This window comes from Natator depressus, chromosome 7 (genome assembly GCF_965152275.1).
Source record: "Natator depressus isolate rNatDep1 chromosome 7, rNatDep2.hap1, whole genome shotgun sequence".
Lineage (NCBI taxonomy): Eukaryota > Metazoa > Chordata > Testudines > Cheloniidae > Natator > Natator depressus.
This window is the reverse complement of record NC_134240.1, coordinates 106217369-106240730: the sequence shown is the minus strand read 5'-3', so window position 1 is coordinate 106240730 and position 23362 is coordinate 106217369. Positions and strand designations below refer to the sequence as shown.

General features: G+C 36.4%; 1 protein-coding gene across 2 annotated transcripts in view; it reads left to right on the top strand.

Moving 5' to 3' along the window:
* WDR11 (WD repeat domain 11) overlaps positions 1-23362 on the top strand; it is a 72906-nt gene that overhangs the window by 24616 nt on the left and 24928 nt on the right. The window contains exons 6-13 of one of the 2 annotated variants that reach the window (XM_074959237.1): positions 448-613; positions 3549-3663; positions 4876-5071; positions 6325-6428; positions 7570-7746; positions 10572-10656; positions 16118-16224; positions 22506-22581. In XM_074959237.1, the coding sequence (XP_074815338.1) occupies positions 448-613; positions 3549-3663; positions 4876-5071; positions 6325-6428; positions 7570-7746; positions 10572-10656; positions 16118-16224; positions 22506-22581 (1026 nt within the window). Of the gene's footprint in view, positions 1-447; positions 614-3548; positions 3664-4875; positions 5072-6324; positions 6429-7566; positions 7747-10571; positions 10657-16117; positions 16225-22505; positions 22582-23362 lie in introns of both variants that reach the window. The other variant, XM_074959235.1, reaches the window with a different exon arrangement.

The following is a 23362-nucleotide window of genomic DNA, read 5'->3' as shown; positions in this document are numbered from 1 at the left end:
AAAATAAAAAATTATGCACAGTGATATGCAAATTGCAATGAGCCCCATGGGTGAGGCTGATTTCTCATGAATACCAATAGATGCTTCAACTGCTAACGCTATTCACAGTTGGACAGCCTTTCTCTTGAAATGTGAAACCATTACATTACATTTATTTCGCTAGCATCATAAACTTATTCATTTTCCAAGGCTTTTCAGTTTGACTTTACTTTCCAGAGGTGTATTTTGAATTGTGATGGATCAAATGGGTTAACTACAACTGTCTTATCTGTTGAAGTGGGCAGTCCTTGGAAATTGGCTTTTGTGGCTGCATGCAAAATATTACCATGCTGCTATTAATTGTATTCTGAGTTTGAAATATGCTAATATCAAAACCTCTTTAAAGCTGCTCCTACTTTCTGAACTATGTAAAAACTGCTTAATAGATGTGCATTTGGTGTATTTCAGTGCTGAATCTGTAACACTGAATGAGTGTCTTCAGTTGTCATATCTACCTTCCAAAAGAAACTACATGTTGTTACTCTATCCCAGAGAAATTTTGATTCTTGACCTTGAAGTGAACCAGACAGTAGGTGTAATAGCTATTGAAAGAACAGGCATACCTTTTGTACAGGTAACAAATCCAGTTTGTTTCTGCCTACGCTTATTTCATTTAACATTCTTTGCAATAATAATACCAGCCCTTACTGAATTGTAGGTAATATAACTAGATAAATTTGATTTTTATAAATATCAAATATATGATTCTTTCTTTCTAAAGTTATGTTTCCTGTGTGGCTGTCAAAGAGATGTTTAGGCTGGGGTTTTTAGTCTGTAAAACCCAAGGAAAACTTTAATTTAGTGTGAAGAGCAAAGGTTCTTATTGTGCGCTAATATCTGAGAAATACTACTGAGCAACCATATATTCTGTACTGCATAACACTGTATCACGTAAATTATTTTACCATGTGCTATGAGGAAAAGCTGCTTTTTACATCTATTGAAAGAAAATGTTTTAACATGTGACAATTCTGATTTCTCAGTTATAACCTATAAAGGAATCTTGAATTTAGAACTAGGGTCCCATGACATGTAGAATGGTTTGTTCAAACTGTGATATGATCACAAAATTGCCCCCTTCATCTCAGCAAGAACAGTTGTTGATCAGCTTGGCAGGGAATAGACTGGGTGGAATAGGCTTGAGTGCTCCACAGCCTTTCTCTTCCACCCCAACCCCATTGCAAGTGAAGATTTGTCCTGGGCAGGGGTAGAGAAGAGGTGCCTCTGCCACCCATTGGCCCTTGGAAGACGGAGAGAAAGATGATTAGCTCTCCCATCCCTCCCATCTCCTTGCTGTATATAAAGCTTCACTGGCATGCATGCATAAGCCATTCTGGCGTGATTACTGCTGTGCTATCCCTATTGGAAAAATGGAGATATAATTTGAACTGCATTTCCAAGATTCTGTGCATCTGACCAGATCACTAGTTTTGGAATCCAGAAAGAATTTTTCCCTCAGGGGAAGATTCATGTAGTGCCTGGGGGAGTTTACTTTCCCATAGCATCCTGGGGACCTGATTAGAGGCTAATAAGGAAAGGTATTTAAAAGCTGTAAGTTTAATAAGTGAAGTTGGTAACTTCATCACAGCCTGTGCCCAGTGCAGATGGGAAGCTCAAAGAAATCAACTCCCAAATGTAAACATGAATAAGCAAGCTGGGAGATGGATTTAGCTTTAGGAAGGAGGGGAGACCATATCTTCACAGACTGAGGTACCTCTCCCCATTAAAATTAATAAAGTTGCAGTCTGCCAATTTAAAATCCATCTCTGCATCTGTTTCATTCTCCTGCATGCCCTGCTCATTTTTTTTTTTAAATATGATGTAGCTTAGTTTCTGGAGATAAGTATGGAAACTGATTTTATTTGTTATTTCTAAAACATGATTGTGAAAAATCATGAAGCTATGGTATCTCAATTGCAATGGTTAAGTTTTGTTCTCGCTTACACCAGTGTAACTTGGAGCAGGGCCTAGGTCAGTAGCTTTAGGCAAGTAAACTGGCTTTTTCATAAGCTATCTCCACATTAATCTTTCCTATTTTTTGTGAATCCTTAGTCATTTAGTTTGTCTGATCAAGATTCCATTTGGAATACTGACATGCTGTTGAGATATTCATACAGCAGAATCTAATCATTCAACATAATAGTTGCATTTTCCAAATAGTTTACATTTGTGTGGGCAGGGAGAAAATTAAAAGATTGAAAACTGTGAATTATGTTCACTCTAAACTCATGTCAGTGTGAAAATATTTGTAAGTTCCATTTTAAAATGAATTTTTAAGTGCTTCCTGGTGAAGGGTGGGCAGGCTAGTTGGGCAAGAGTGGGAGAAGTGCATGGCCTTTAGAAGCAATGTGGCAGCCATAAGTTCCTTACCCACTTGACAGTTTCTTTTGATGAGTAACAGACAGTGAAAAGAAATAAACTAGATAGGGAAAAAGCTGGCCCCGATGCAGCAGGCATTGTTTAATTAAGCTCACAGAGGTCTACTGCAAATCCAATCTTTTTGTGGTGGCATAAAAACTACCAGTGTGGAAACAATCCTGTGGAGAAAAGAAATTTCATTTTCTGTGTGTTTAGCTTTTTATACACAAGGTGACGTGCACTTTTCTGAGCATCTGGCTTGCTTGATTAGGTAGCTAAATCAAGTCTATGGTCTTATCGAAGCCTGTTTGTTCTTATGGAATCATGAATTCCTGGGACTAGAGAAAAAGTAGAGCAAAATATCACAGCTACAACAAATGTGAGTGCAATTGTGTATGTACATGTGGAAAGAATGCCCTCCCTCCAACCCCCCCCCCCCCAAAAAAGCATAGAATTCCTCATAAGCCGACTGATTTCACCTGTACCAGTATCATTTGAACCATCGATTGATTTTCCCAGTTTAGTTCCAAAGATATTGATGATGCTATAAAAGAGAAGTTTGTTCACATGATGACTCCTTATTTTAAATTGCTAAGTTTATATTAAAAGGCATTCCAATTACTCCATTTGGATGATAGTTCCTGGTGCTTAAACTCTTGGAATTCTTAGGAATTGCAGACATTTCTGTGAATACCCAGCAGTTGTCTGGCTACTCATGAATAATATGTAATCCCAAATTACAAGGAACTGAGGCTTTATTCACAAATATTTATAATATAATTATTCAAATAACTCTAAAAATAAAGTTCCTATGCTGAATAATTTTATAACACGGTTTAAAAGAAAATCTATGCTGAAAATCTCATTGTTGAAGTGTGGATTTTTTATATATTTTTTTAAACTAAAGACTGCCACTGAGTTTGCTTAAATGAGGTCCTGGACTTTTTGCACAGGGGACTGAAATCTCCATTACAGTGCTTTTTTACAGGTAATATAACTAGATAAATTGATTTAAATAGTTTCTTAGTGATATGTTCTTTAGTAACTCCTTCAATATAAATGAGTGAGCACCTTCTGATGCATATTAACATAAATTGCACACTAAGTGATCTTGTGTTTAATTCAATGCTTTTTGACATCTGTTCATATAGGTAATTCCATGCTTTCAGCGTGATGGTTTGTTTTGTCTACACGAGAATGGTTGTATAACTTTAAGAGTTCGCAGATCTAATATTAGTATAACTGGTACATCAAATGAGGATCCAGGTGAGTTTGGTGCCAACAAATGATCAAAACTGAGTATGATGTCAAAATCAGCTCCTCTGGCCTAAATTTCAATTTATTTTTTTCAAATACAAGCACTTTTTCTGAAAAACATTAAAACCTGGGTCTTACAATAAATTGTATTTGCCTTTTTTTTTTTTGTGATGGTTGGTCATGAGTTTTCTTGTCTTTTTTTCTTCAAATTAATTGAATTTCCACTGTTTTCTCCAACTTAATTCTAAATTCCCTTGGCTTTTAATGCAAGATAAGAGCCTGAATATCCTGAAAATCCTTTAATTGCTGAATAAATAATCTTTTAAAATTATGAATCATCTTAATAATCAAATCTGTAGGGAAAGTCCCAATAAATGATATTTAATTTGCTTTACCGTGTCTGTGGACAAAGCAAAAGATGCTTATGTTTCTAAATGCATTATTATGTGTATACACAAGTTTTTGGAAGCAATTTGCTCTGAAGAGTTTATTACAGTTTAATGTAAATTGGGATCAACTAATATAATACCGTAATTCCAGTTCTAAGTTACTAAACTTCTGTCATTGGTTGTGTAACAGAATATTACTCAGTTAAATGTTTTAATTAAATTAAACAGGGAATAAAGGACATAAGCTAACTCTATATACATGCTTAATGCTGTAAATTTTAAAATCCGTGGTGAGTAAGTGGTGTTTCTGATAAGGTCTTTTGATAGGCTTTTGTAGTTTGTGTCTTTTTAGTGAGCTGCTATTGGCATCACATTCCCTTGTTCCAATTTTACAAGCATGTCAGAAATGTATTTTAGATTAGGGAGAGAGGAGGATGTCCCAAGGCAAATTGGCTTTTGAGTTAGCGTATTTTAGAGATCTTATTTCATTATCTGCTTACTAATCTAGAGGACACCTTTCTTTTACTTATTTTGAAGAGAAGTTTTGGAAATAGAGAAGTCATGTTTATAACGTTTGAAAAATTTTGATGGAATTACCCATTTTCAAGGTAAAAGGATAGAATTTAAGACCACCCATTGTATATGTTAGAAGTGAAAATGTGTTTAATTTCTAATTTTCTTTCATAAAAACTTGTTTTCCTATGAACATTCTGTAAATCTTAACAAAAAAGTAAATTGTTCTTCCCACTTAAACATATTACCCTCCAAGAATAGTATCCTGTTTTGGGGTCTGAATGTTATGTAGCTTATACTTGGTACATTGATATTACAGATCCAGATCCAGTTCAGGAGCTGATTTATGACTTACGAAGCCAGTCTGATGCAATCAGGGTGACAAAGACAGTTCGCCCATTCAGTATGGTGTGCTGCCCAGTGAATGAGAACTCTACTGCTCTCATAGTGAGTGATGGCAGGGTGATGATATGGGAACTGAAGTCTACCATTTCTGGCAGAAATTTACGTAACAGGTAATTGTATTATGTTTCCGTTACATTGTTGTTTAATTGTATTTACACGAAGCACTTAATCACATTATGTGATGTGATATAAAGGTAACACTGAGTCATGCTTCTTGAAAATTTATGTGCAGTAGGAGGATTAAAATAGTTATAATTAACTAAAGGGCTTTAGATTTCATTTGTGTTTTGAGGGATTTTTTTCCCTCCTCCCTCCCCCCTTTCTTTTTTTTTTTTTAAAAATTGTCTTGCAAATGGGAAGGTATCCAAAAATACTGTGGAGACCAACATTAACATTTTTTTCAAGGAAAATTTTCCTTCAGCTTTATCCCTCCTTCCTACCCTGAACACTGTCATTCAGCTTTCTTTAGACAAAACCATTTTCCTGAAGAAAAGACCTATGTGTTTTGATTGGATGAAGAAAGGACTGCCAAAATACTCGGGAAATTAGAACACTTTTTAGTAGGTGTCAGGGAACGTCCTTTTCCCGGGAGCCCCCTCATGGCCTTGGGGCAGCCCTATAAGCACCCCTCCCCATAGTTCCCCTCTTGGTTCCTCATTAAACTCAAAAAAGAGGCTTTCATAAATCCGGTAACAAGAGCCCTCCTTAGGTCTGGTTTATTAATCCACTCAGGCTAGTGGTAGTTTCATGCTCCAGGTTGTTGCAAACTAAATGTTTGCATAGACAAGTCCTTAGATGGCTTAAGGAGGGTGGTTTTTACACCACTGTTCATCTACTTTCCTGAATTTGATCCATTGCTATAAGGCATTTGAGTACTGAGTCAGTTAAAAAGGGGTTGGGACAGGGAATATTCTGATGTAACCATGTTCTAAAATTATGTTGCTACAATGCTCTAAACTGTGTATTAATACCTTTTCTAGATCTGAGGTCTGTGGCTACTGCACTGATTAACTTAGTGTTAAAATAGGAATAGTACAGGAAAAATGCATGTATAAAATTTTGGATGTCAGTTCAGAACAAGAACTACATTGGGGTAACTAGTCACAAATACTAAGCAAAGAGGATTGGTTAGAAAATGTGTATATGGAAGATGAGACATGCTAACTCAAAGCAATTATCTCTGGATAATTGTCATATATTGGTGAGATTGTATATAGAAAATCACCAAAATAATGTTGCAGATAATAAGTAGCAGGGCATTTAAGTGACATTTGAAAGAACAGGTCAGCAAAAAACAGAACCAAGTGCATCAAGCAAGCAGCCATGCCATTTTGCATTCACAACTTCTTTTCTTCCTTTAAAGCAATTCAAGTGTATCACCTTTGTATTCGCCAGTCGCTTTCTGTGGAATTCCTGTAGGAGCATTCCAGAATAAACTTCCAGATCTTTCATTGGATAACATGATAGGTAAGCGTTACAAACAATAATTTTAGAGGTAGTCTTTTAAAACTAAAGAGAAAATCTTATGGTTTATGGATTATATGTAAATACTGAAGCTAGATTCAGAGTTTGAGTTGTAATGTTGAAAAACTGAACAGCATTTCTGTTTTTTAAAGAAAATATTCAGTTAATCTTTCTATGACGTGAAGACAACATACCTTGTGTGTGCTCCTCTTAAAAATGTAATGTTGGGAAAATAAACAACATTTCAGTAGCAGGAGAACCTTTGTATATATGGAAATAATGGTTACAGCTCCTATGAATCATGTGTGTGAGAATTTGGATTCACTGGAATAGCCCTATTCAAATCCAGTGCAGAGATACCCTGACTGTGAGATGTGACCTGTGCACCCATTCCCGACATGGTGTAAAGATATACTGCACTTGAATGAATTTTCACCCTCAGCAGACCACTGTTCAAAAAACCCTTCTTTTCGATAACTTGATATGATTTGGAGCATTAAGGATGGACACTTAGGACCTGATTCTCCATTATCTGCATATTGTGTAGTCATTTACATCAGTGCCATTCTGATTTGGTACCTTTCTTACAACTGCTTTGCATTGGCGTAAATGGCTGTGCAAAGCATAGGGCAACAGAGAATCAAGCTCTATTTTTCTTCTGTCTTTAACATAACTACTGTGCAAGTGCACTTAATGTCTAGAAGTGGAATATATACGGTAGCAACTTTCCAGAATTGGCTCTTCTTTTTCTCTCCAAATGGACTAATCATGTGCAAAACACCTTTGAACTCTAAAAGACAAAAATGAAGCCGTTTCTGAGTTTATGGAAATAGATCAGAATCTACAAAATGTACATATTTGAATTCCTAAAGATAAAAATGGGGGCAGGTGGAGGTAAGAGGTTTGAGACTTAAGAAATTATCAGCTGAAATGTAAGTCTCCTGAAGATAGTTCTGCCTGTGTCTATTGCAACAATATTGAATGCCTCTTTAAATAAAAGTTACTACTGCATACATTTATTGGTAATTAATTGCCTTATTTTGTAAGCAGCTGGTAAGTATGTATCCACTGTCAGATTAAAATGCAATGCTTACAGAACCTTCTTTTTTTTTTTTTTTTTTTTTTTTTAATATATATAAAGCAGGACAAGGTGCAGTTACTGGTGAAGAACAGCTAAAAAATTATTTCATTCAAGAAGTGCACCTCAAATTCCTGCTGACAGGGCTTCTCTCAGGACTTCCTTTGCCTCCATTTGCTATCCGTATGTGTCCACCTCTAACCACAAAAAACATAAAACAGTATCAGCCTCTCTTAGCTGTTGGTAAGTACTGTGAATGGTGTGCTTGATGTTTTGTACTTACGTGTGAAGGATGTACAAAACCAAGGATAATTTCAGTCTATTTTTAATACTGTGTATCCAGTCCAAAGCAGTGGCCGTTTTAGTAACTTTCATTAGAAATATTTTTTGCATAGTTTTGCTGCCAGCAGCTTTGGGCATATGTGGTGCAGCTTGTAAATGTAGGTGGTTTGGCTATCTTGTGCTTAGAAACAGGTATTTTGGTGGTATTTCTGTCTTCCATGTTGCCTTCTGTTCATGGATACTTTACCAAAACCTGTTCTGTAAGGCAGTGATTGCTCCTCATTCCAAACCCTCCTAAAAATTCATTTCTGTATGCCATTTGTCCAAAATGAATTAATGAGCTTAATACATGCCTTAAGGCCCTGATTCAACTGAGTAACTAAGCATATACTTAATTTTAACCAGGCCATTTTTCCTTGCCATATCTGGTTCTGACCTAAAGCATCTTGATACTGCTGTGATTGGCATCGAAGGCCTGATCTTGCAAACCCTTGCTATTTAGACTCTAATCCTTCAACAGGCTCCATGTTGGCAAGACACCTGTGCTAGTGCATAGCACCAGTGACTTCACTGGGGTTCCAGGCAGGCTCAGGCATCTGCCTGAGTGGAGCCAGTTGCAGGATTGGCAGGATTGAAACACTGTAATGTTTGCAAGACTGGACCCTGATTCTTGACTTCTTCTGTGGCTGAAGTAACTCCCAGCATAATTTAGAAAACCCTTGGGGCCTGGCTAAATTACAGCAACCTCCCCAGGCTGCCCTATGGGCTTCAGCACTGCCTGGAGTGTCTGCAACATGGTATGCTGGAGTCCAGCCCCCAACGTTCCCATTCTACTTCCTTTCCCAGGGATTGCAAAGGGACCTTCAGAAGGCAGCTTATGGTTGTCTGTCACAACGTCTGTGCTGGGGAATCCTCCTGTGGCCACAACTGGGCGTTTTGGGGGCCATTTATACCATTCCAGTTCTCTGACACAGGATTTCACTCTGGAAATTTGTAAATCCTCCTCCTAATAAATCCTGTTTTAGTCCGTTAGTACAATTGCAAATAATGTCATGCAATAATTATGTAATGACAGTAGACTTTTTGAGATTAAAAAAGTTAAAGCTTTATTACCATTAAAACACCAAATTATCAACATCACATGTCAAAAATATGTATTGTAAATATCCTTAAATCAAACTCTGAGTTCTCAAGCAGCATTTTTTCTTTTCCTACCTGTAAATTTCTATTATTGATGGAAATATTTTTTCGTTGATTTATGTGTATATAGCAAATCAGCGTTTACTGACAAATATCTAATCCTTCCACTATAGCTTTGCCTTAGTATTTGTTCCAAGAGTGAAATATATAAGAAACCAATATGTAGCTATAAAATGCATTCAGCAGTATAGGATAATATTTGCTGTACACCAAGAGTGTGTTCTTTAAGCACCAGTCTTTCATCCTGTTCTTTAGACCAGTGGTTCTTAACCTTTCCAGACTACTGTACCCCTTTCAGCAGTCTGATGTATCTTGCGTACCTCAAGTTTCACCTCAGTTAAAAACTACTTGCTTACAAAATCAGACATCAGAAAATAAAAAAGTGTCACTGTTGTTGAAAAATTGCTTACTTTCTCATTTTTACCGTATGATTATAAATCAATTGGAATATAAATATTGTACTTATATTTCAGTGTGATACTTGAGCCTGTTTTTCACTTTTGAGCCTTCTCTGAAGCCTGAGCCCAAGCAACGGGTCTGAAGCAAGTAATTTAGCTTCATGGGAGCCCCTGTGGCGTGGGGTCTTAGACAATTACCCTGCACTTGCAATCCCCCTAAACCAATGGTGGGCAACCTGCGGGCCTCACGCAGCCGGTCAGGGTAATCTGCTGGCGGGCCGTGAGACAGTTTGTTTGTATTGACAGGCCGCATGCGGATTACCCGCGGATTACCCACTGATTACCCTGACAGGCCGCGTGTGGCCTGCAGGTTGCCAACCATTTCCCTAAACCCATCTTGTGAGACTGATGGGGCCTGTGGCTTCCAGGTTGAGAAATTCTGATCTAAATAAGAAGACATACCCACTGGAAGACCTCTGCATATCCCCTGGGGTACATGTTGAGAACCACGGCTTTAGACCATCTTTTCCGTATCTATACCCATAGCAACCCTGTTAGAGGAGAAAAAGGCAATATTTCTACTGGGTTTACTATTAAGAAAAAAACCCAGAGAGTCTGTCAACTACACCAAGTAGAAAATTATAAACTTCATTTTCCATGAAGTTTTTTGATCTAATTGGTTTAAGCTAGAAGCTCTTAATACATTTATTGATTTGTAGTTTAAAACAGAAATGTTTTTTTCAAAGAAGAGAAAGCAGAATTGTAAATACTGATTTATGAAAATTTGCCATGTTGCTCCTTCTGGATTATTGAGGAAACCAATTTATCTTTGCATATGATTCAGCAACTCTCCTTTGTAATAAAAGTAAAAGTACCTGGTACTTTCGTATCTAGTGAACATGCTTTTATGTAATAAAAAAAACCCTCCACCTTTGTTCCCAAATCTTCAGCAATTTCTAAAAGTTGGAAACCCTAATGTTTCCTGGCATAAACCTTACAATTTTTGAAGTAGGATTTAAACTTTAGCCCCTTAAAAATCAAAGTGCCCACTTCGTGCTGGGAATGTGAATTATTTATAGATTAAATCATTTGGAGTATCTGTGACTCTTGTGTTTTCATTTTTAAAAATTACTGCAAAAGCTGCTCTGCATATATATTTTTTTCTAAAATACAAATGACTTTTTATAGGTACAAGCAATGGCTCAGTTTTAGTGTATAATCTTACCAGTGGACTTTTACACAAGGAGTTAAGCATCCATTCCTGCGAAGTCAAGTGAGTTTGTTTTTAATTCTTGCTAATCCTTTGGGGGGATAAGAATTATTTATAGTATTCCATAAGCAATGCAGTCATTTTGACACACAAGAAAATTACCCCGTTGAATTTTCTGCCCTAGTATCTTTGCTCTGCAAAACCAATACCTCTTTGTGAAAATTAGATTGGACACTGCATTGAACTATAAATATTTGAATTGGTAACTAATGTGCTTGTTATTCTAGGATGAACATTGGCTGTTTGCATTTTCTCTAGAACATTGTAGGACAGAGAATTCTTTCTAACATGATAAACTTTATTACAATGTCTGATTTATATGGCTTTTACAATTCATGTTCCTTTTCTCATTGGAACTAATTCCACTCCATTTGTTAAAGTTTATTTTGTTTGTTTTTTCATTCATATTAAGCTGAAACTGCTGATGATAGAATTTTAGTACAAACTGAATTAAAAGCAGTTGATCTTAAAAAATTGTAAGACACAATGCATGTAATATTTAGATATTTTTAATAAGGAGCATAAAGAGCTGACATCATTTATTTATAGATATATAATGCCATATAAATATATGGCACATGAAGAGTAATCATAGAATCATCATAGAAGATTAGAGTTGGAAGAGGCCTCAGGAGGTCATCTAGTCCAACCCCCTGCTCAAAGCGGGACCCAACCCCAACTAAATCATTCCAGCCAGGGCTTTGTCAAGCCAGGCCTTAAAAACCTCTAAGGATGGAGATTCCACCACTTCCCTAGGTATCCCATTCCAGTGGTTAAGGACCCTCCTGCTGAAATAGTTTTTCCTAATATCCAGCCAAGACCTCCCCCACTGCAATTTGAGACCATAATCAGGAAGATGTGTCTGAATACCAAATTCAGGATCTATACTAGTAGAGGGAATAAAATATTTATTACTACTATTGATTATTTAGATCACATTTGAGGACCCCTAAAAATTTTAAAATGGATGTGCAGACCCCTTGGGAAAGCTTAGTCTGCAGACCCCAAGTTGAAAACCACTGATTTAGATTTCAGTAGTGCTCAGAGGCTCTGATTAGGATTGGCCCCTGCATTGTACAAACACATAAGAAATATATGAGTAACAGAATTAATACTAACTGCTATTCAATAACCCTGCTTTGGCTCTTCCACCAGTGAACTTGTGGTGTGATTAATAGACATTATAGGGACTTGATATCTGGTTTAATCTTCATTTGATTTTTCTTCTTTTCCTACTAACAACTGGTTTTGAAATTATCATCATTTTGTATTCTGTTAGGAAACCCAAGAGGTTACTAAATCCTGCTCTTTTAGTTTTCATTAACATGATTATAGCATTTAAAATTAAAAACCATTGCTAACATAGTACATATATGGTTTTTAAAAACATTTTAAAAGGCTTCTCATTAAAGCTAAACCACTGTATTATACAATTTTGTATGCATGTTGAAAGCATAACTTTCAGAAAAGTTATTTTCATCTTTTCTTCCATTAATAATGGATACTAGTGCTGGGTTTTTTTTTAATCCTTAGTGCTTTTGTATCATAAATAGAAAAAATCAATTTATCCATCTAATATGAAATTTTATACTACCACTTAAACTTTAGTTGTATTTGTTTGAATGACGCATCAATAAAATGTGGACCTACAAAAATATTCTTAAAAGGGTTAGTAGAAGCATTAGAAAATTGGAAGTGCTTCTGTTATAGTTATAAAAGATTCAGACATGGGTATGATTAATATTGCATCTTCTGAAAATATATTTCATCATATTTATAAAGTAAACAACATAATGAGAGATTCCTAGTTGGGAAAATTTAATGTAAAAGATAAAGAAACCATGAATCCACATTGGACTACTGAAGATATGGCGATGGATGGCAGGGGAATTAAACTTTTTTTTTTTTTTTTTTTTAGAATTATTTTTTATATATTACATCAATGTGTGTTTTATTTTGATTTAAATTGTTTTAATTTTATGGAGACTTAAAAGATCACTGGCAAGGGCTTTTAACTCCTCAAACTTCTTATACCCATTTTAGAAGTTTGATAACGTAACATTTTTCTGTTAACTGCTTATTGCTCGGTATGTTTTTGAACTAAACTAAAACTATCATAAATGTTACTTAATGGTGATAGGCATCATTTATTGTGTAGGCAGAGCTCTAAGAGACTAGCTTCGATCTCTTGATTTTATTCTTAATAATGTAGGAGATGTTTCCTATCCAATTCTAACAACTTCAAGGGAATGATTAAGCAATGTAAGATTTTGCACACTAATCTTTGCAGTGAATTAAAATGCCTGGAATACAGTAAATTTTCCTCTAGTATGAACTCTTATTTAATCTCTAAAATAGGTAAAGGTTTCTGATTTTTTTTATTTTCACTGAAAATGTACAATTTAGAGAAAGACATCCCATGCACTCCACTTATAATAGATAGCATATTAGCATGCAGCGAAGCGCCAACCTAGCTTACAGTGCCCTCTAGAACAATAGCTGAATTAAAGTTTGGAGCACTTTGGCATAGGAACTGTCTTTCTTTTACGTCTGTACTGTGCTAACGTGATGGGGGCCTGATGCCAACTCTGGTCTCTAGGTGCTACTGCAATACAAATAATAATGGTTAAATTTTCTGGAGAATGGAAGTGTTCTTGTAGAAGATATGCATGTAAATACCCTTTGGGTTTTAATTTTGCAAATATATATGTTTTTGTGGAAAGACTGCTAAAATCTCTGAATGTATTTTATTCAAGGCATGTAATTAAACTTATCTGTGTTGAACAGTTATTTATTATTCATATTACTAAACCTTCCACAGTCAGACGAAGCAAAAAGATGATACTGCTTCCTCAAACATGGCACTATTGTATACTGGGTTTTTAATGTTGGATTAGAGAATAAAATGGAGGGCAACTTATACTGGTGTGGGCAAACAACTTGTATAGTGATAGTCTGCTTGTCATTTGAGAATGGTATTTTACTCCTCTCTCTACTCCCAGCTTACATCGCATGAAAATGTACTACGTAGAAGCATACTGTGTTCTTTCCTGGTTCCTGATGGCATTGAAGCCTAACTAGTATTCTCTTCAGGTGTTTGACACATTTCAGAAGAGAGAATTCTGTCACAATTATGAAAATTAATTTCCAATAGCTTGTCCACGGATTTCTAGAAATATTTTGCTGAGCTGCTGTTGGACAATGTCAAACTGCTAGTTTTGTGTTGGACAGTTATGCTCCGAATGACCAGAATTGGCATAATATGTATTGGATTCAAGTACCAATATGAAGCTTTCACTTCGCCATATTTCAGTTTAGAAAAGCAAGAGCCGTCCTTTCCAATGATTCATTTATATGTAATATATGATATACTATAAATCAATTTTGAGTTAATGCATTAGCGTTCTATTACTCTGGGTAACAATACTAATTCGGAACTCATAAATGTTGAATTTTAGTGAAGAATTTATTTTTAAATGATATAAAGATTAAATTGATTAAATGCTTTAATTATGTTCTGATGCAAAATTGATGATAATTTAATTTTAGATACCCATTAATAAAAAAAAAATCCACACATTGGGTCCATTCTCTCTCATAATGGTCAAATACCTATGAAAAAAGGCAGGAAGACGCCTTGTCTATATACAAGGCAATGGATACAGTTCTGCTGAAAGTGTTGTCTGGGGCATATTAAATTCAGCACCTTTTCAGCTTCTCTTTATTAACCTTCCTCAAAGGAAATATTTTGTTACCATTATTGAGATTCTTACATGTTGGCACCTTAGATGCACAAACTGATTTTTCTTCAAATACATCTAAAGTACTTCTGCATTAAAATCAAAGTGTGTGGAAAAAATAATAATTTGGTGTTGAAAATCACATTAATTTTGGCTTTTTTCCTTTGTGATAGTAAGTCTACTGTAAAGTGACAGTATTCCTTCCCTGGCTAGATTCAGCTTGTTATCCACCTAAGGATTTAAAAACTGTAAGAACTTATAACTCCAGTGATCAAAATCTTCATTTCCCTTGAAAGTGCGCATTGATCAGAGCTATAGACTTTAATGGTAAAATAGCTTCTAAAAAGTGCTATGTATATAAAATCCATGAACCTTACATTTTAACAAATAGATGTAGTCTACAAAACCAGCTTAGTGTAACTCTTAATTGCATCAGATAAATGGATAGTAGTTTTATGACAGTTTTGTAGAAAGGAAATATTCCAGCAAATGAGACGTCATTACTGATTTGCTGTATTAAAACTAGAACAGTTGTCTTAATTAGTGCAATGAATTATTAGTTTCTTCCAGATTGGTTAATATATGCATATGACAATAACAAATAATTATATTGCTTCGGCAGTGCAAGCATTTATAAAGGGAGGGAAATTCTTAGTTAATCTGGGTGTCATGGGATGCAATAGATCATTATTAACATGGACAGATGGCCAAATGGCATAAAAGGGAACAGCAGTAAAACTAATCCTTATTTGATAAGTCTGAGCTGATGACTAAAAATCTAGAACATGCTTCTGTTCTTTTAAAGATGACTGAAAATGGCCACTGGGAATAATAATGAATTATAATTACTCTGTGGTGTTTCTATAATGTACAACAACTTTGAAGAAATAATACAGTTAAATTAAATCATAGAATAGAATTTGGCAACAACAAAGATTTGTTGGGCCTCGTAATCCACCTCCCAACCGTTTCAGGATATTCCCTATAATATACTAACTGCTGATATGCAAACACAAAATGTTACATGTTTACATGAGACTGGAGTTTGTCAGGTCATCATACTTGTTGTATGGGGCATTTTCAAATCTGTTTGGTTATTCACTCTCTCCTCCCTCTTTCTGTGTCCTTGATGTTGATAGGAAGGGAATGTTACCACCTCTACTAATTACCACCTCTACTAATTCCCGGCTGCTTAGAAGCATGCAAATCCATCCTGGCTGTCCTGGACTGATCTGTTTACCCACACAACTTTGTGTGCCAGATAGAACAGGATGTTCTCATATCAAACGTCTGGGTTTCATATGGCCTACATTTATGGCCCACTTCTACACTGTGGTGAATATGTTCTGCTCCCTGTAGGGACAGACATAGCTTGAGATTTTGGGCAAAACTTTCCTACTGTTCCTCGATCAAAACGTCTTCTTGACCCAACAAGAGACTGTGTCAAGAAAATTGTGTCTAATGCAGTTTGAAAATAAAGATCTTGCATTAATATCACTTGATAACTGCATTTTTTTATTTTTATCATACATGTAAATGCACATGTATCCTGCTTTTCACATTTTGTTTAAATAAAAAAGTTTCTGTAAAATATAGAAAATTAGCTATGTATTTGTTTTAAAGTGTAGAATAAGCTATAGAGTAATTCTACACTAATCTAGAACATTTTCTAGGCTCTCAAAAATTTCTGCTAATATGCTCCATGTATTCTATTCTGGTGACAGGGGCATTGAGTGGACAAGCTTGACTGGTTTTCTTTCCTTTGCCACATCAACGCCCAACAATTTGGGATTGGTAAGGAATGAACTGCAGCTGGTTGATCTTCCAACAGGTTAGTCTCTCGTGAGACATCTGTATAGATTATGCTTGGGAAAGTGGCTGTGACAGAATTGCTTGTTGGGGCATACCCAGATTTGTATCTGACTTCACTGACAAATTATGCTTTATCCTGTTGTCATGGCAGAGATAACATAAGTAAAAGGAATTGAGCTGATTCTGTTCTTCCTTGTCCAACCACAGGGGTAAGTGCCTGTCAGATCTGTGCAAACTTACTGAAGGTAGGAGGTTTGCACAAATATCTCTGGTTTGGTCCAACCTAGAAGAATTACCACTTCTCAGCAACAGAGTCAGCACTGTTTCAGCCAAGACAAAACATGTTGAGCACCAGTTGTTATGTAGCCATGGATAAGAGTGTCTCCAGATGTATTTTATCCATGGATTTCTGAAATGGTGCTGAAAGTGGTTTGTCTTGATCTAAACTTGCATTTATGCCATGTGCAGCTGAAATGGTGCTGAACCCTTTAATGATACACATCAGTGAATGCATAATTATTGTACTACATGCCAGGTCATTGAGAGCAGAATTTGGCGTAACGAGCCTGTGACCTTATTTGAAAGAGCAGAACTCAACTTTCAGATCCCAATCTGAGTTTATAGAGCTATTGGTTTATAAACAAGAAAAGGTTCTTTGATCAGGACACACAGGCACATGAACGACAGACACGCAGAATAGATTTTAAACAGCAAGCCACAACTTTGTTATTTTAACAGTGGGAAGAGGTGTTATGTATCCCCAACCCCTGCTGTCACATATCAGACATTTAACTGAGTCTGGTGGAGGGTTACAGGGCTCCTACCATACATAAGATCTGCCGTACTGGGTCAGACCAAAGGTCCATCTAGCGCAGTATCCTGTCTTCCAACAGTGACCAATGCCAGGTGCCCCAGAAAGAATGAACAAAACAGGCAATCATCAAGTGATCTGCCCTCTGTCACCCATTCTCAGCTTCTGGCAAACAGAGGCTAGGGTCACCACCTTGCTCATCATGGCTAATAGCCATTGATGGACCTATCCTTCATGAATTTATCTAGTTCTTTTTTGAACCCTGTTATATAGTCTTGGCATTCACAACATCCTCTGGCAAGGAGTTCCACAGGTTGACTGTACGCTGTGTGAAAAAAAATATTTCCTTTTCTGCTGCCAATTAATTTCATTTGGTGGCCCCTAGTTCTTGTGTTATGAGAGGAGTAAATAACACTTCCTTATTTACTTTCTCCACACCAGTCATGATTTTATGGGCATCTATCGTATCCTCCCTTAGTCATCTCTTTTTCAAGCTGAAAAGTCCCCGTCGTATTAATCTCTCTTCAGATAGTAGCCATTCCATACCCCTAATAATTTTTGTTGCCCTTTTCTGAACCTTTTCCAATTCCAATATGTCTTTTTTGAGATGGGGTGACGGCATCTGCATTCAGTATTCAAGATGTGGGCATACCATGGATTTATGTAGAGGCAACGTGATATTTTCTGTCTTATTATTAATCCCTTTCTTAATGATTCCCATACCATATAACTAGGGCTGTCAAGCAATTAAAAATTTTTTCACAATTAAAAAAATTAATCGTGGTTAATCGCATTGTTAAACAATAATAGAATACAATTTATTTAAATATTTTTGGATGTTTTCTATATTTTCAAATATATTTATTTCAATTATAACACAGAATACAAAGTGTACAGTGCTCACTTTATATTTGTTTTAGATTACAAATATTTGCACTGTAAAAAACAAAAGAAATAGTATGTTTCAATTCACCTAATACAAGTACTGTAGTACAATGTCTTTATAATGAAAGCTGAACTTGCAAATGTAGAATTATGGAGAAAAATAACTGCATTCAAAAATAAAACAATACAAAACTTTAGAACGTACAAGTCCACTCAGTCCTACTTCAGCCAATCGCTCAGACAAACAAGTTTGGTTACAATTTGCAGGAGATAATGCTGTCCACGTCTTGTTTACAATGTCACCTGAAAGTGAGAAAGAGCATTCACATGGCACTGTTGTAGCTGGCACCACAAGATATTTACGTGCCAGATGCACTAAAGATTCATATGTCCCTTCATGCCTCAACCACCATTCCAGAAGATATCCGTCCATGCTGATGATGGGTTCCGCTCGATAACAATCCAAAGCAGAGCGGACTGACACGTGTTCATTTTCATCATCGGAGTCAGATGCCACCAGCAGAAGGTTGATTTTCTTTTTTGGTGGTTCGGGTTCTGTAGTTTCTGCATCGGAGTGTTGCTCTTAAGAATCTGAAAGCATTTTCCACCCCTCATCCCTCTCAGATTTTGGAAGGCACTTCAGATTCTTAAATCTTAGGTAGAGTGCTGTAGCTATCCTTAGAAATCTCACACTGGTACCTTCTTTGCGTTTTGTCAAATCTGCTGTGAAAGTGTTCTTACCACAAACATGTGCTGGGTCGTCATCCGAGACTGCTATAACATGAAATATATGGCAGAATGTGTGTAAAACAGAACAGGAGACATACAATTCTCCCCCTAAGGAGTTCAGTCACAAATTTAATTAATGAGCTTCATGAGCATGGAAGCATGTCCTCTGGAATGGTGGCCGAGGCGTAAAGGGACATATGACTGTTTAGCACATCTGGCTCGTAAATACCTTGAAACACCGGCTACAAAAGTGCCGTGAGAACGCCTTTTCTTGCTTTCAGGTGAAATTGTAAATAAGAAGCAGCCAGGTTTGTAAATATAAACAAACTTGTTTGTCTTAGCAATTGGCTGAACAAGAAGTAGGACTGAGTGGACTTGTAGGCTCTAAAGTTTTACATTGTTTTGTTTTTGAGTGAAGTTATGTACCAAAAAAATCTACATTTGTAAGTTACACTTTCACGATAGAGATTGCACTACCGTACTTGTGTGAGGTGAATTGAAAAATATTATTTCTTTTATTTATCATTTTTACCGTGCAAATATTTGTAATAAAAATAATAATATAAAGTGAGCACTGTACACTTTGTATTCTGTATTGTAATGGAAATCAATATATTTGAAAATGTAGAAAAACATCCAAAATATTTAATACATTTCAATTGGTATGCTATTGTTTAACAGTGCGAATAATCACGATTAATTTTTTTAATCACAGTTAATTTTTTGTAGTTAATCGCGTGAGTTAACTGTGATTAATTAACAGCCCTACATATAACCAGTGACTCAGAGTAGACCCACTTAGGCTCACCCTTAGGACTGAGCTCACTTCTGAATCTCTTCTACCTCCTGCCACATGTGGGGCAGTAGAGGTTACCAAGAGAGGGCCTCAGTCTGCAAACACTTCAGGTCTCTCCTTTTTCCCACAGGCAAAAGGACCACCAGAAAAATCCTGGATCTCCTTTAACTCTGAAAGTTGGTCCCTTTTACCTTATCCATTCAGGCCAGCAATGAACATGGTTGCTGGCAGGCACAAGAGGCTTAAAATAGGCAAGTGGTGGCCCACAAGAGCCAACTGGCTAGTTGGTTTGTCAGCCAGTGGGAAGACAGTGGAGCTGGGAGTGGAGAGGGCAGCCACTCCAACCATGCATGGGCTCTTGTATCTGCCCCTCCCCTGGGCACTGTGAACATCCCCTTCAGTCCATTGAAGATCCCTCTGCCATTAGCTCCCTACTTACAAAATAAGCATGTTTGATATCAAAGTTACTGGGGAAACAAATGATACCCCAAAATGTGATGGTTTATGGTATAGCTATACTTTAAAGTAAAAATCTAGTTTGTGACACATGTATGATGCTACATTATAAGCTGATATTCTACTGAAATTAATGTTCATTCTTGTTTTTTATATAAGATTATTATTTAAAAATACTTTTTGAAAATAAACTTGCTGTATATATGTAATAGATATTTTAGCAATAAGTTGTGGAGAGTTGAGACAGTTTTTAAAACAATGCATTGCAAGTTCTTTCTAATCAGCTTGTTAGTAAATTGTCTGTTGAAAGCTCTTTGGCCTAGTTGTCAAACTATCAAACACCGAGGGCTAAGGTGGGTGAAAAATGCATCTGTGATCTTTGAGTTTAATGGTTGCACAATACAGAGAAATTTAATTTGGAAGATTAGAGAGTTTCTAGGAATGGGAAGCACTTTCACTAATTTTAAATTGTTTTAAAATGTATAAACCTAGAACCATTTAATTTCTGATTGAAGACCCTCAGTTTTGTAACACACCAATAATTCTGAATTACTTTATGTAGCATGCAACAACTTTTAAAATGATATAAAAGTACTTTTCTAATTTTATAAGCACTTCTAAGGCATTGCACAAAATAGCTGTTTATCTAACTTTGCTATTGCATTTTTTTTTAATCTTTTATAAAACCAAATGAGCAGTAGGGAGAAAAGAAGTGGAAAATATATTTGTGACATTATAGCTAAAAGAAATTTGGTTTCCACTAAACTTTTTATTCTACAGAAATTCCTAAATAGTAACATCAACTTCAAAAAAAAAAAAAAAGTAATAAAAAGACTCAAGCTTTCCATAAGCAGCTATGTTCTCAAGTAAACTGAATTAGCTGTGATTTTATCAGATGCTGACAATGACTAACCTTCCCCTTTTGTCCCTTTAGTAGCTTCCTAGAGTAGCAGTCATGGACTTCCCAATTTACTATTTTATCAATAGACCTGTAAGCACTAGAAAAAGAGTCTGCATGGAGGGTTGAAAAAATGTAGCCCAGTTGTGCCTTTTGCTAAAGTTGCCATTATATCTTTAGTATATTAATAATGAATGTTTAGAGAACCTGAAGGTATTTTTTCAGTTATGAAGAAAACAAACTTTAATATTCCACACAGGCAGACTTTTTGCTCTACTGCTGATGATTCACTGCTGACTTCATATACCCCATACATGCTTGGCTATTTTAACTAAGGAGGAAGTCTGCAGCCATAGGAAAAGTACTCCTGAGGGGAATTGTGCACCAAAAAATTAAAAATTCTGCACACAATATTTTAAAATTCTGCATATTTTATTTGTCAAAATAACACAATATAATCATGCCAGTTTCAATTATTTTGGAAATTTTATTTCAAAATACCTGTCAGCAAGTATGTCTGTAACAATACAGACAACAAAAAAGATTCAGGAAATGTTTTTTTTTGACAGATTCCTTACTGGGCATATTTAATATGGAACTTTGAGTAATAATTCATTTAAACTACAATACAGAAACATATTTTCTGCACCCCTCAGTGCAAAGGCTTGGCGGAGTCAGGGATAAGAGAGGAGCCAACAGAGAGGGAAGTAATTGCTGGACAGGAGCCTGGGAATGAACCTGGAGGGTTGTTGGGTGTGGGTAGAAGAAGTATGGAACAGGTGTTTTTTTTTCAGGGTGAGGGATTGTTAGGGAGTTGGGGAGCCTCTCCCATTCAGTCGGGTACATCTGCCCCTGTATGTCCCTGCACCCCCACTCCCTCCTGTCTCCATGTGACCCTGCACCCCCACTCCCATTTAGCCCCTGGCTCAATGTTGTCACCTCACAAGCTCCTGTGCCTCTGCCCCAATCTGTCCCCCACACTAGCCCTTCTGAACCTCAGTCTGTGTGATCCCCAGCAGCCCTGTGTGCCCCACTCTGTCCATCCTATGCGCCCCCCTCCTCCCCCAATATCCCATGCCTCCTCATCTGACCCTATGGGTAGGGCACTGTGAGTTGGCTGGGCCACTTTTGTTTAAAACACCTTTAAGTCTATGACACTAAACAGTTGTATAGGTAATATAAAGCTTTGCTGAGAAAGGACAGCAAGTTTCATTATTGGTATTCAGCAGTGATCACTTCGTTCTGAAAGTTACAAGTACAAGCCATCAGGAATGCAGTGATTCACTGAGTGCAAATGAGTTAATACTTACTTATACACTTCTTATATTCAAAAGGAGTTAAAAAAATACAAGGGGAGAATATGTTTTTGGTATGAAAATTGAAATCCATTCAAGGTTTCCTCGTGGAGCAGTCATTAAATAGATATGAAATATTGTCTATGGGCCACAACTCAGTTTACTCGCTGAGATGTCAGTATTTGCATAACGCCAATCATGAATTAATTCCAGTTGTTCCACTCTGGAAGTGAGATTGTTGTGGGGTATTTTCTCAGGCAATAGAGAGTATATTATGTTTTAGTGTCTTGAAGGCAAATAAAAGATGAATAACAATGTGAATAGAGAAGCAGGGGATGTGACAGGTCAATTACAGGGGTTTTACTTCTTTGGGGTTACTATTGTTTATTCCCCTCTGTTTTTTTTTCCCCATATAACTTCTGTATTCTAGGCAGGAGCATTGCATTTCGTGGGGAACGAGGCAATGATGAACCAGCCATTGAAATGATAAAGGTGTCTCATTTGAAGTAAGTAGATTAGCCTTGTAAAGCTCGTGTTATCTAGTATTGAATTTTCAGGAGATGCTTGTAACAGACAGAAGTAAACTGGGATGAGGAAAGACTCTGCATAAGGAGAAGGTGGAAAAGAATATGCAAATTAATCAAAGGAAATAATCTATTTTTCACATATGTTTGTTACTGTAGGCTTTTATTAAAATGTGACTGTTTATGTAATGGATGTTTTCACAAACTTCAAAATCCCACTGGGTGGCTAGAATAATTAAGGAGGATTTTCGTCTAATAGTTGTATTTTGATGTCCAGGGCCACTAGAGAATGGTTGTTATGAAATATTTTTTGCAGAGTTTGGGTTTCTCCATGAGTTTCAAGGTCTTTTTAGAATCTAAACCTTAAATAAAATCAAGAAGGTCAGGGTTGCACATCGATATCTTCCTGTGTTTTGCACAGCGTTTAACACAGTTAGGCCCTGAAATTGCCACCACAATTACAAATTAGCAGGTTCAGTCTGAAGATGTAGACGATTATTAGGTGAGAACAAAAAGGAACAGTTAGACTGGCAAGAGATTAAGATGGGTTAGGAAAGAGACTATAATACCTTCAGTTTGAGGGAGAAGGTAGAGTTGATAGCTTACAGAATATTAAAGTGTGAATTTTACTTTTAAAATGTACAATGTGAAAAAACAAGGAAGCAGCGTGTATCCAAGTCATAAAAAGTTACTTTGCAAAAGTCAATTGCAAACTGTGGTGTGACAGAAAACAGGGAGTTAACTCTAGAGGGGGTTCTCTGCA